A 14634-nucleotide genomic window follows, 5' to 3' on the forward strand; every position below is an offset into this window, starting at 1 on the left:
GTGGGGGCACTCTTTCCTTCCGCGTCGGCCATAGCCTCCGCCATGGCCGACGCGGAGGTGACCCCCCCCGCGCATGCGTGGGGATGACGTCAGCAGCCGCTGACGCTCCCGCGCATGCGCGGACTTCCGCCAGCCGGCGAAGTCCCTTTGGCCCCGGCGCCAAAGGCCTTCCACGCCAGCCGGCGGGACGGCAACCACTCCGGCGCGGGCCTAGCCCCTAAATGTGCAGAGACATCCGCACCATTGGGGCGGCCCGACGCCGGAGTGCTTCCCGCCGCTCCATCCCGCCGGGACCCCCCGCCCCGCCGGGTAGGGGAGAATCCCGCCCATTAACTATATTTAGAATTCTATCGTTGATGAACTGATTTTCTAAGTAGCTTCAATTTGAATACAGTCTCTTCTATTATTGTGTATTTATCTAGGGCCCGGATTTTGGACATGTAACCAGAACATCTGATGTGGGCAACAGCCTGGACTCCTTTGGAAATCTAGAAGTCAGCCCTCCAGTAACCGTGAATGGAAAGGAGTATCCAATGGGAAGGATTATCATCGGAAGTGCTTTTCCTACGTAAAACATTTTATTAATTTTGGAAGGAAGGAAATCAAGGTTAAGAGTTCTTGCTTCACCTCTCAGGGGTTTGGCTCCACAGACCACGTGACCGGCTCGTGGCCAATTGCGTGGGGAATTTGCACGGGGCCCTGGGAGCAGGACCCTGAGCAGTGTGGACCAGGGAGCTGAAGTTAAGACCTGTCATATAGTGTTCTGTGCCTGTTACTTAACTGCCTTTGCCTTTCATCAGTAAACCCCTTTGTTAATTACTGGAAGCCTTCAGTGTATGTATGTCTCGAGCCATCACATTGGTAACGAGGTTAAAGTTTTCAATCGCAGCTGTCAGACGTCCCGATTGAGGGGGGAAGAAAGGAGCAGTTGAGACAATCGAGAAGCTCCAGCAAATGTCAGAATCATTGAAACCGTGAGTGTAAATGCTTATTATTGGTAAACTAGACTCATTTGATCAAAGGGCTGAGGGTTGGAACATCGAACGGCTGGACATTTTTTTGACCTCGAACGAGATCACAAGCAAGGACAAGCAGAAGGTGGTACTTCTTCTGTGGGCCCCAAACATTGAATTTGATGAGAAATCTCACATCCCCGGAGGCACCCAGCCTAAAGACCAACCCGAGGTCCTTGACTATCCTCCAACATTATAAGTTTAACTCTGCAGTGAGGTACCATGAAGAGTCTGTCTCAGACTTCACATCCAGGCTTCACCAGCTCACTGAGCACTGAGAGTTTGTGCGACCGACTGGTCTGTGGGATCCATAACCTTAATATCCAGAAGAAACTTCTGGTGAAGGTTATGCCAATATTTGTAAATTTCGATCGAGATAGCTTCAGCAACAGAGTGTGCCGAGAACTACGCCACTGAGATCCAAAGCATAGCTGAAGGGGAGGCTAACCAAGTATGGGGTGGCATGGTCGTGAGGTCCGCGATAGGATCAAAAGGCACAGGGGAAAACCAGACATGATCCTTGGGACCGGATTGGAGTGAAAGGATCGGGAAAAATTCAACTGCTATATTGTGGGGAGATCAACCCCAGGAGACCTGTCATGTTCGGAAGATTGTGTGCTTCCTATGCAACTAAAGGGGGCACATTGAAGCATTTTGCCATGCAAGGCAAAACGCATCAATGCAATCCACAATGCCACTGAATATAGTGGGGAAGAACTCTGAAGAAGAGCATGCAATGTATTAGTTGAATGCAGTCTAATTGAATAAGACGGTCCTGATTGAAATTGTCTTAATGATAAACGACAAATCCATTAAAATGGATGTTGACATCAGGGCTTCAATGACCGTAATGGGGGAGCAGACATTCCTATATCTTTGTGCAGGAACTCAAATGTTTAAGCTTGGAGTACGATAGCCAAGCTTTCCACGTACACCAGGGAAATTTTAATTATAATAATAATCTTTATTATTGTCACAAGGAGGCTTACATTAACACTGCAATTAAGTTACTGTGAAAATCCTCTAGTCGCCACACTCCGGCACTTGCTCGGGTACACAGAGGGAGAATTCAGAAAGTCCAATTCACCTAACAGCACGTTTTGCAGGACTTGTGGGACGAAACCGGAGCACCCGGAGGAAACCGACACAGACACGGGGAGAACGTGCAGACTTCGCACAGACAGTGACCCAAGCAGGAATCGAACCTGGGACCCTGGCGCTGTGAAAAAAGCAGTGCCAACCACCGTGCTACCATGCCATTGGAGCCACCAATACATCAGTGGCCTACAAAGAACAGGAGGCCAATTTGCCTTTGGTTGTCGTGGGAGGGCATAGATCCAGTCTGATGGGAATTACCGGTCACGGAGGATTAGGCTCAATTGGCTGAAAATCTTCAGAATGTCCAACAGGGTCCTCCAATATGTCCTAAGGAGGTATGAAGATTCTTCCACAAGGAACTGAGCTGGATTAAAGGCGTCAAAGCCAAAATCTATGTCAATCGGAATCAATGCCCAAGTTCTTCAGCGCAAGATCATGTCATTGGCACTGCATCAGAATGTTGAAGCAGAGCTAAAGAGATTGGAAGAGCTGGGCATAATCAAGCTAATTCAGAGTGGGTGGCACCAATAGTCCCGGTCCTTAAACTAGATGGTTCGATAAGAATTTATGGGGACTATAAACTGACCATGAAATCCCTCCCTAATAGCACAGTGGATATACCTTCACCTCCGGGAGTGCAGAGGTTTAAAAAGGCAACTCACCACCACCTTCTGAAGGGTAACTAGGGGATGGACAATAAATGCTGGCCCAATGAGCATCGCCCACATCCCTTAAATGAATTGTTTAAAAAAAAATCAGCTGGCCAGGTCAATCAGTATCCGGTTCCCCGAATCAAGAACCTCTACGCTCACTTGGCAAGGGGCTTTACCTATTCAAAATTGGACCTTAGTTATGTCTACCTGCAACTCGAGTTGGATGATGGGTCTCAGATGTTTGCCATAATAAGCCTCTTTTAATATACTGGGCTACCATTTGGCATCGTTTCATCCAGCACTATTTTGGATTTGAGACCGAGATCAGCCATGATCTGATTGAATGACGGAGCAGGCTCGAATTGCCTACTTCTGCTTCTAATTCCAATGTTCCTATGTTCCAAAGTACGATGGAAAATCCCCTCCATGGAATTTGCAAGATGACGACCTTGATGATGTGTTAGTCTCTGGCACTACCCCAGAAGAACCTGTGGTCACCCTAATAATAATAATAATCTTTATTGTCACAAGTAGGCTTACATTAACACTGCAATGAAGTTACTGCGAAAAGCCCCTAGTCGCTAGTCAGAGGAAGTATTAAAGAGATTATGATTCACGTGTTCTGTGGTTTGGTGGAGAAGCTTCCAGTTCTCTTTTCAACTGCGGTGTTTGCTGACTTGACTAACTTCCATAGTCAGAGAGAGAGATCGAGATTGAGATATACCTGCAAAATGGCTATTTGCAGGGGTACTGGGAGTGTGTTTCCTGGCTTTTACTTCTGTGTCAAACTTGCAGCACTTGTGCTCGTACAACACGCACACCGACAGACAACCTGGGGCAGCTTTTCAGCTGGCTTTTAACCCATTTTTTATATATTCCAAGTGGGAAGGTTAATCCACAAAAATTCATCTGGGCATTACGCAGGAAATCCCTTGATCAGATTGCCATTCTGTCTGATTGTCTCTATTGGAGATGGCAATTAGTTTCTGGATGCTTTTAGAAGTACCTTTGACATACATCAAACATTTCTATTTTTTGAAGATTATGGAGCACAATCAGCATTAAACTGAACATGGGATCACAACTTTCAATCTGTACAGTTTTCACTCTGGTACCAGCTTTCCTGTGCAATGCAGCACATTTTGCGCTCAAGTACCTTGCTCAACGTGAGCTTGTTTGGGTCAACACTGATGCATAGTTGTCACCAGATGGGTGTTAATTCACTGATGGAACGTCCAGAATAAAAACTGAAAATGTCAAGAGGTTGACCACTGACTAAATCCTTAAAAATTCAATGCATAGGGCATTCAGGACTTTTATATACCCAACCCAATGTGATTTAATAGAGGACTGTACCCCTCCACTCAGTTACCAGTCACCAAGGAAATACTGAATGCTAACTGTGCAAAAATGGAAACTTTTGCCTTGTGATTTCCTGCCCCTTGCTCCTTTTCTGTATTAAGTGACAGACCAAAGACAGCAGCAAGGAAACCCCCCAAGACTGCACGGTTTCCCTGGGCACCCATCAGAGTTACAGTGGCAGTTTTGTTGAACCCCTGATGAAATTAAGTGCCTAGGTGTGAAACGGAAACATAAAAGCATTCTGAATTGTCCATTGGCTCCCTGCATATTATCACCCTGCCCTTTTCCCAAATGCAGATAAAGTGTCCAACATGCAATGGGCAGCTAACAGCCCTTGATAGCTTGCTGGGAATTAAAAATGTGACATGGGTCCCCCTGCATATTATGAAATAGCCCCACAATAAATCGGTAAGTTGTGCAAATGAGCTGACTTTTCTTTGCAGGTGAATCAAGCTCACAATATAAAGTTGCCAACTCTCCAGGATTAGCCTGGAGTCTTGCAGAAATAAAGATCAATCTCCAGGACACTGCTGTGTGCAACGCTGGAGAAAAATCTTCAGGACGCTGAAGATTGTGGGTGGAATTTTCCGCCAGTTGGATTTTCCGCTTCTGCCGAAGTCAATGGATTTTTGAATGGCTTGCCGCATTTCCCAGACCCACCCCCTCCATGACAGGACCATACTGTGTTTTGGTCATTGAGATAGTGGTGCAGTGGTAACATCACTGGACTGGTAATCCAACGAGCCAGGCTAATGGCCTGGGGGTCACAAATTTAAATCCCATGACAGATGGTGGGATTTAACTTCAAATAATAAAAAGTGTGGAATTGAAACCACAATTGATTGTGGTTAAATATCCATATGGTTCACTAATGGCCTGTAATCCATACCTGGTCTGGCCTATATTTAACTCCAGACCCACAACAATGGGGTTTACTCTAAACTGTCCTCTGAAATGGATTTTCTTTATAAATCCCAAGGAGAGAGGTCTTGTGGGAAGGAGAAAAGAGGACAATAGGAATATGTATGCTTGTATGTCCAAGGCCCATGTAGCAGAGCCTCGTGTCCAGTTGTTTTGGACCACCTTGCCTCTGGACCAAGGCCTTGCTCCATCAAGCCCATCTGGTAGCTGGTGTGCAACGGCCACATCATGTTAAAAGAACTCACACATAGACATTTCCACCCCTTTAAAATAAGTTTGGGTCCTGGAGCATCAGGATCCTCATGGACAACCCCAATAGCAGCAGACCCGAACAACATACTGCTATTGTTGTCCCGGAGCTCAGGCATTTCGACATTGACATTGCTACTCTAAGAGACCCAGTGGCCAGGTGAAGGCTAGTTCAAGAAACAAGGTGTCAGTTAGACCTTTATTTGGAAAAATAAACCAAAGATCGCTACCTCCATGAGGTTGACTTATCCATTAAAAATAAACTAGTTGGATGTCACGGAGTGTTCTTTAGGTCCCCAAACAGTCCAAGAGAAAAAGAAGAGCAGTTATGTATTTCAGGGAAGTGTAAAAGTAATAGGGTAGCGATAGTGGGGGATTTCAACTTCTCCAACATTAACTGGGATACTCATAGTGTGAAAGGCTTAGAAGGAGCTGACTTCGTAAAATGCATCCAGGAGAACATTTTAAGCCAGTGCATAGATGGACCTACAAAAAAGGTCCTGGACTCAATTTATCGGTAACCAAGCTGAGCAGGTGATTTAAGTATCAGTGGGGGAACATTTTGCAGACAGTGATCTTAGCTCCATTGGATTCAAGATTGTTATGGAAAGGGACAACGATAGGCCTGAGATCAAAGTTCTAAACTGAGGGAAGGCCAATTTTAATAAGATCAGATTGGATTTGGCCAGGCTGGACTGGGAGTGGACACTTTTAGGAAATTCTGTGACAGAACAGTGGGATGCACTCAAGAAGGAAATAGGGAGAGTGCAGGGCCAACATGTTCCAATAAAGAAAAAGGATGGGACCAACAAATCCCGTGAATCCTGGATACGGAGGGATATAGGTCAATGGATAAGGAGAGAAAGGAAGGCTTATGGCAGATATTGAGGGCTCAAAACAACAGAAGCCCTCAAGGAGTATAGAATGTGCAAGAGGGAACTTAAAAAGGAAATTAGGAGAGCAAAAAAGCGACATGAAAGGATACCGGCAGGTAAAATAAAGGAAAATTCTAAGTTGTTTTACAAGTACATTAAGGGTAAAGGGATAATTAGCGAAAGAGTAGCGGCCATTAAGGACCGCAGTGGTAATTTGTGCCTGGAGCTGGAGGATGTAGGTAGGGTTCTAAATGAATACTTTGTGTCAATGTTCACTCGTGAGACAGTGTGGGTATAAAAATCAAGGAGAAGGACTGTAATAAAATTAAAGAGATTAACATTGACAGAGAGGAGGTTCTGAGTGGTCTGGCAGGCTTAAAGGTAGACAAATCTCCAGGGCCAGATGAAATGTATCCCAGGCTGCTGAGTGAAGCAAGGGAGAAATAGCAGGGGTGCTGGCAATAATTTTCAATTCCTCTTTGGCCACAGGCGAGGTGCTGGAGGATTGGAGGATAGCCAATGTGGTACCATTATTCAAGAAGGGTGGAAGAGATGAACCAGGAAACTACGGGTTAGTCGGTCTAACCTCAGTGGTGGGGGAACTTTTGGAAGGAATTCTGAAAATCAGAATTAATCCACATTTGGAGAGACAGGGATTAATCACGAACAGGTTTTGTTAAAGGGAGGTCATATCTGATCACCTTGATTGAGTTTTCAAAGAGGTGGTCAGGTATGTAGATGAGGGAATGCATTTGATCTGGTCTCCATTGGACCTCAGCAAGGCTTTTTATAAGGTCCCACATGAGAGACTGGTAGCGAAGGTAAGAGCCCATGGGATTCAAGGAAATTTGGCAAATTGGATCTAAAATTGGCTGAGTGACAGGAAGCAGAGGGCGAGGGTCGAGGGTGTGTTTCTGACTGGAAGCCTGTGTCCAGCATGGTTCTACAGGGATCAGTATTGGGGCCCTTGCTGTTTGTGTTTTATATAAGTTATTTAGATATGAATATAGGAGGATTGATCAGTAAGTTTGCAGATGATATGAAAATTGGTGGTGTGGTAAATAGTGAGGAGGGTAGCCTTTGACTACAGGTGGATATAGTCGGAATGGTCAGATAAGCTGATCAGTGGCAAATGGAATTCAATTTGGATAAGTGCGAGGTAATACACTTGGGCAGGACAAACAAGGCAAGGGAATACAGGATAAGCGGCAGGACCCAGGGAAGCACCAAAGATCATAGGGATCTTGGTGTGCATGTACACTGGTCCCTTGCAGAGCAGGCGGATACAGTGGTTAAGAAGAGAAATGGTATACTTGCCTTTATTAGCCGAGGCATAGAGTTTAAGAGCAGGGAGGTTATGCTAGAACTATATAAAACGTTGGTTAGGCCGCAGCTCGAGTATAATGTGCAGTTCTGGAATCCACATTACAGGAGGGATGTGAGAGCACTGGAAAGGGTGCAGAGGAGGGTTACCAGGATGTTGCATGGGCTGGAGAGTGTTAGTTATGAAGAGAGATTGGATAGACTTGGATTGCTTTCCTTGGAGCAGAGGAGACTGAGGGACGACGTGATGTATAAAACTATGAGAGGCATAAATAGAGTAGACAGGAACAAAGATTTCCCCTTGGTGGAGGGGTCAATGACCAGGGGGCATAGATTTAAGGTAAGGGGCAGAAGATTTAGAACAGACGTGAGGAAAAACCAGAGGGTGGTGGGAGTTTGGAATTCGCCATCTGAAAGGCATAGACGCTCATAATATTTTAGAAGTAAAGGGCGGCATGTGGCATAGTGGTTAGCACTGGGACTGCAGCACTGAGGACGCGGGTTTGAATCCTGGCCCTGGGTCACTGTCCGTGTGGAGTTTGCACATTCGCCCCATGTCTGCGTGGGTTTCAGCCCCACAACCCAAAATCCAGGAGGTTAGGTGGATTGGCCACACTAAAATTGCCCCTTAATTGGAAAAAATAATAATTTGGTACTCTAAATTTATATTAATAAAAATAAATAAAATAAAATTTAAGAAGTATTTAGATGTGCACTTGCGATCCCTGGGCATACAAGGCTCTGGGCTAAGTACTGGACAATGGGATTAGAATGGTTAGGTGGTTGTTTTTGACCGGCGCAGAAGCAATAGTCTGAAGGACCTTTTCTGTGCTGTATGTTTCTACAACCCTTTGACTCCCCTTGTGAGATAAAGAAATGGCTCATGACAAATTAGCTCACCGTAGCCCAGAATCAGTATACTATATTCTTCAGGGCATATGACCCAACACTGGAAGCTCCGATGAGTCCAAAGAGAAATTTGACTCCAGCCTCGAACAATCCTTGGCCCGAGTCCCAATGGGCAACAAGCTGATCTCCTTGGTGACTTCAATATCAGAATTGGAAAGGACACAGACCTCTGGGGATGTATAATTGGCAGAAAGTGGGGCAGGGAAATCCAACACCAATGGTACCCTGCTCCTAACAAAACGCCTAGACCAATGTTTTTCAAACCTTTTTGCCCAGGACTGTTTTTACCAACTGGCCGTTCTTCAGGACCCAAGCCGGCCGGCCTTCCCAACCCACGCCGCCCAAACTTTGCGACCCACTATTTTCACTTACCTTTAATGTGACAGGTGAGTCTGCCTGATCCTCACGATCTCACTTGCTTTGTTATTCAATGTTACATTTCTGAAAATGACTTCAGCTGATAATTTAAGATCTCACTGCGTCCGTTGAAAAAAATCAAGAGGTCTTCAAATGCCTTTGAAGTTGAGGGTTTTGAACTTTCATTTGCCAATGCTTTCCTGCATATAAAACACATGGGGCTGGATTCTCCATCCGCAGGATCGTCCGTTTTGCTGGTAGCACACTCACGCTCACGGATTTCCCCTTGGCGTGAGGTGCCCATAATGGGAAACCCCATTAGCAGGTTGGCGAAACGGATGATCCCGCTGCCACCGAGGGCGTGGTGCATCAGAAAATGATTATGGTGGGACGGAGAATCCCACCCATGGGCTTTGCATCCTGATTTGCTGTGGCAGAATCAATAAATCCACACCTCAAGAAGCATCTTTATGCTGCTCTGTTCCTATTTTCAGCTTCTTCTTCATGGGTTGTTCACTACAGGCCCTGGAGTTCACACCAGCACTGCTGGCAGCTGTAAAATGGAGGAATCGCTCTCATACCCAGAACACGTGACATCAGTGGACGGAACACTCTCTCTCCCGCCGCTCCAGGCAGGACGCCTCCAGCGATTTGGAAAACAATCTGCTCCTGGGTCAGTGCGCTGGCACCAAGAGGACGCATTCTGCCCCATTGGACTCTGGGCCTGCGCACTGCTGAGGGGGCACACATGCGGAACAGCTGGCATTCTGAAAGCTGGTCATGGCTGGCATTTTTAAAAGCTGATCGCGCCATTGGGCACTACCTCTTGTGATTGGGAACGTTGCGACTCATGGCCCCGCAATCGGGAACACTGCAACGCATGGCCCCGCGATCGGGAATGCCACAATGCATGGCCCCACAACCCTCCTGGCACCCACAGGTGAATCACTCGTGGGTCGCGACCCTGGGTTTAATATTGACTGGCATCGAACACAATCTTGTCAACACCTTGTTCCATCAGAGAGACAAATACAAGCCCTCATGGCAACACCCTCTCTCCAAGCACTGGCAGCTGCTCGACTGTGTCATTGTCCGAGTGAGGGACCACAAGGGCATGTATCTTCCGCGTTATGACAGGATCTGGTGGCTGCTCGATGGGCTACTGTTTAATCACTCTGTGATTAACATCAATGTAGCCCCAAAACCGGAACAGCAACAATGCCACAGAAAAATCAACACTGAGTCACTCAACGACTCTGATAAGAGGGCCCTCTTCAGCCAGTGCCACATTGCCAACCTGACAACTCCCAGTGACCCAGACACGCAGAGTGTCCACAGCACCTGGTCTGTCCTCAAGGCCTCCATAATCAGGACTTGCAAAGGGACGCTTGCTTACGCAACCATGAAACACCAATACTGGTTCGATGAGAACAACCAGAAGGCCCAGGAGCTGATAAGCCTCAAGCGCCAGGCCCTTCAGAAACTGAAACGTCAACCTAACTCGAGAATAAGAAAGCAGCTGTACAGAGGGCTGAAGGCTGAGATCCATGACCTAAGGAACAGATGGTGGGTAGAGAATGCACAGGAAATCCAGCAGTTAGCCAACAGCCATCATTCAAGAGGTTTCTTTAGCGCTGTCAAGGCCACATATGGCCCAAACATCCCAAGCCCCACCTCATGGAGAGGTGCTCATCAAGCACTCAGTGCCCACTGGAAGGAGCACTTCGAAGACCTCCTTAGCACAGATTCTGTCTTAAATGCAAGTGTCCTTGACTCCATCCTACCACCATCTCAGCACAGCCCAACCCAGTAGGAAAGGCCACCCGGCAGCTAAAAAAAGACAAGGCATCAGGAACAGATGGAATTCCTGCCAAAGCACTAAAGCATCGTGAAGAAGCACTATTGGCACAAATACATGACCTCATTTCTCTTACCTAGAAGGAGGAGAACATGCCAGGAGGTTTCAGAGATGCCGTAATCGTGGCCTTCTTTTAGGTAGGTGACATGTCTGACCACAGTAAATACTGAGGAATTTCCTGGCTATCGGCCACAGGGAAGGTCATTGAAAGAGTCAACCTTAATTGCCTTTTCCATGTGGCTGAAGAGCACCTCCTAGAGTCACAGATTCCACCGACTATGGGACACAACGGATCTTCTTTGTACTGCAATTACAAGAGAAATACAGGAAACAGCATCAATCCTTGAACATAACCTTCTTTGACCTCTCAAAGGCCTTTGACATTTTAACCATGAGCGATTATGGAGGGTCCTGCTCTGTTTTGGCTGCCCCAAAAGTTTGTCACAATCCTCCGCCTGCTCCATGATGACATTCAAGCTGCGACCCTGACCAACGGATCCACCACATATTCGGACGGGGGTCAAGCAAGGTTGTGTCATTGCACCAAAGCTCTTCTTGATTTTCCTTGCTGCAATGCCGTTCCCCGCTGGCGTGGAGAACAAACAGGAATCTGTTTAAACTCTGCCACCTGCAGGCCAGTTCCAAGATTGCCCTATCCTCCATCACTGAACCACATTGTTAGACGATGCTCGCATCTGCCCACACTCTGAGGCCATTGTCAACCAAGGCCTACAAGAGCATGGGCCTTACTCTAAACATCCATAAGACAAAGGTCCTCTTCCAACCCAGGAATACCTTTAATCATAGTCAGCAATGCTACTCATCTCAACACAGACAGAAATAGCACCTGCGTCAGTGTGTTCCACACCTCGCATTATGATGCCTTAGGAACTTTCTTTGTGCCTCAGACGTGCCCTGGTATTTGCTAAGGATTTGCTGTCGTGAACAACAGGTCAAAGCTTCTGATTGTAATCAAGCATAGATACTCATGTGATGTTGGTAAAGGATATAAATGAACAACGAACAAGATCTCAGTAATAACCATGACAGAATTCAGCTGAACTAGAGGAGTTCCAACAGGTTTGGCTATCTACCGGAGTTGGTTTTCATTCTTTGATCTAGGTTTTGCCATTAATTTGAAACAGCGATGACTAATGACTCAAGAAAAATGACAGCTCTGTTCTTGATGTCTGAAAGTTAAATCTGTATTTTCTTTTTATTATTGCTCCAGTACATCTCATGGGAGAAACATGACCAAGGTAGTTCAGGACTTCCTATATGCTCAAACCGTGCAGTCTCCGATTGAGCTCTTCTCCGACTGGTTGCATGTAGGTCATGTGGATGAGTTCTTGACCTTTGTTCCAGCCCCTGACAGAAAGGTAACCAATTAATTCTACTACGTGAGCTGAGCTGCATCAGTCTGCTGTGTACTTATTTTGTGGCTTGTGGTATATTCTGATTTCTTTGTAATTAGAGATATTGAAGGCAAATGTCTGTGAGTGCAGGTGGGAAGGGGTTTGTAGGAAGGAGTTCCGTTGATGCAGCTTTGGTTCAAGATCTGTGGAAACGGTGTAAACAGAATTTGCATGATTTCCCCAAGATTTTCACAACTCTTGATGGTCATGGTGGACAATTCAGAGAAACCTTATGGCAAAGCAACCCTACTGATATTAACAATTTCCTGCAGGAAATGTGTAAACAAATAAAAACTGACACTAAATACAGCAACCTGTTCTCTAGTTTCTAAGGCCAGCAGGGAAATCCCTCATTCTCAAATGTAGGCAGGCCAAGCATGATCTACATATTGCAATGTTATACCTGAGAGCAACCACCTTTAAGTGCAACTATTCCATTAATGGCAGAGCTTATGTTTAGCAGACCAGTGCGTATCAATTTACCTACTCTCACCTTTTCTACACGCATGCCGGTGGTCCTGCCAGCAGCACACCCCCTGCCACGGGTTTCCCAGCAGCGTGGGGTGGCTTCAATGGGAATTCCCATTGTTGACGGTGGGACCAGCGAATCCCGTGGCCAGCAAATGGCACACCGCCTCCCGCCACCAAGAAGCATGTGGCTGGGAGGCCTTAGAATCCCATCCGATAGTTTGATGCAGTTTTAGTTTCAGTTTTGCTTTCCAGCAGAGCACATACACGGACAACTCTAATGCTGCTGTAACTATTTACAATACATGTTCATGTTTAGTTACCTTTACATAACTATATAGAACTGGTGAATCTATGAGTAGCTAAAGTGTAGAGGTAATCTGCTGGTACATCCAGTTCTTGTAATGGTAACCTTGCCTGGGGGTCTCTTTAACTGCGATGTTGTGGAGATGCCGGCGTTAGACTGGGGTGAGCACAGTAAGAAGTCTTACAACACCAGGTTAAAGTCCAACAGGTTTGTTTCTTTAACTGCGCACAGTGATCTGTGGGACTGTCATTCTTGAATGTTTTCCAGGTTGTATTTGAAATCTAGTCTTCAATGCAATAGGATTGTATGGCGATTGAGGATCTGGAATTGATCTGATTGGCCTTGGTTGGACATTACCATTGTGTCTTTTCATGTAATGACTTCATTAGGACCTTGGTTCTGAGCACATTTGCGGTATGTGGCACCTCGACTGGCTGCCACATACCTTCTGTGGAATCTTGGATGCAAACTCGTCCCAACTACCAAACCTGGCAATTCTGTACCTGCACATTGGTCATCCTCTCTTTGAGTTTTAAATAGTTTCTGAGAGTGTAGTACGAATAAGAGTAGTTAAATTGGTACACACTGGTCTACCAGCAACCCTGTTGGCGTGCAATAGTTGCACTTAAACGTGTTACTCTCGGATGTAACATTGCAAAGTGTAGATCTTGCTTGGTCCATCTGTCAGTGCACAAATCATTTGTTCAGCTGGGCTATTAGGGTAATGAGAAGAAGAGGCAGTGCAATTGATATTCCACTTCTCACACATATCCTAAATTGGCTTGCCAATACATTGCAGATGTTGTCTGTACCTATCTCTCTAAGCACACCAAATAAACTGAAAATAGCAGTGTGTGTGACAGTTATGCTTGATGTATTGTGCACTTGTTGAATAAAGGGGTATTTGGTCGTCAACAATGATGATGAAATCAGTGCCGTGGACATGAATGAGGTCAGATGAGATTTTGGACCAAGCATAATAGGAACTATGTTGAATAATATCAGGTCGTGAAAATACTGGCATGGTGACCCGCTTTCCCTGCAAAATGACTCCTGGGAAATGCTTGGTTTGATTTTATATGGCCAAAATTCTCTCAAGTGTTTGTGGACATCCTGAAGTGAATCTGGTAATCCTTTAATTATGGTTTTCCACAGTTTCTGTAGTGTAGAAAATGTTACCATATTTTCTTGTAGCTGCTGGCATTTGCATTGTGCAAAATGTACCAGATCAATTCATGGACTTGAATTCTCCTGCAATAAAACATTACAGTTTCTTGAAACTACCAAGTTTGCGAAAACATTCTAGATATTTCAATGTTAGTCATGAACTGAAGTGATAGGAGTAATTCTTGAGATTTATCTGCCATATGAGGTCTGACTGATTCCATGGATTATCACTAGTCTGAGGTCACGGCATGCCGGTAAATCAGTGATTACCAATACTTTAGCATCCCTGAAGCAGAATACCTGTGACACCCAGGAGGACTGATTGAACTTGCACTCCAGGGCTATGGAACCCTCGTGTGGAATAAGTGAGCTGTATGCCAAACGTTGCACCATAGCAGGTTGTTCTATGACCTTTCATGCCTATGGATAAGGTTCTTTTGACAGCACCTTCTAAACCTGTGACCTCTACTGTCTAGAACAGTCTGGGCAGCATATTCATGGGAAGACTACCACCTGCAAATTCTCCTAAGCCACACACTATCCTGATTTGGACTTGTATCATCATTCCTTCACTGTCATGGGTCAAATGCTGGAAATTCGCTCCTAACAGCTCTGTGAGAATGCCTACACCCCATGGACTCCAGCGGTTCAAGAAGGCA

At 45.8% G+C, this 14634-nt stretch overlaps 1 protein-coding gene across 2 annotated transcripts in view; it reads left to right on the forward strand.

Annotated features, from left to right (window-relative positions):
- The window catches only part of LOC140392754 (protein-arginine deiminase type-2-like), a 114779-nt gene that overhangs the window by 82646 nt on the left and 17499 nt on the right, over positions 1–14634 (forward strand). For both annotated transcript variants that reach the window (XM_072478344.1, XM_072478345.1), the window contains exons 12-13: positions 423–568; positions 11850–11997. In XM_072478344.1, the coding sequence (XP_072334445.1) occupies positions 423–568; positions 11850–11997 (294 nt within the window). The remainder of the gene's footprint in view (positions 1–422; positions 569–11849; positions 11998–14634) is intronic.

This window comes from Scyliorhinus torazame, chromosome 16 (genome assembly GCF_047496885.1).
Source record: "Scyliorhinus torazame isolate Kashiwa2021f chromosome 16, sScyTor2.1, whole genome shotgun sequence".
NCBI lineage: Eukaryota > Metazoa > Chordata > Chondrichthyes > Carcharhiniformes > Scyliorhinidae > Scyliorhinus > Scyliorhinus torazame.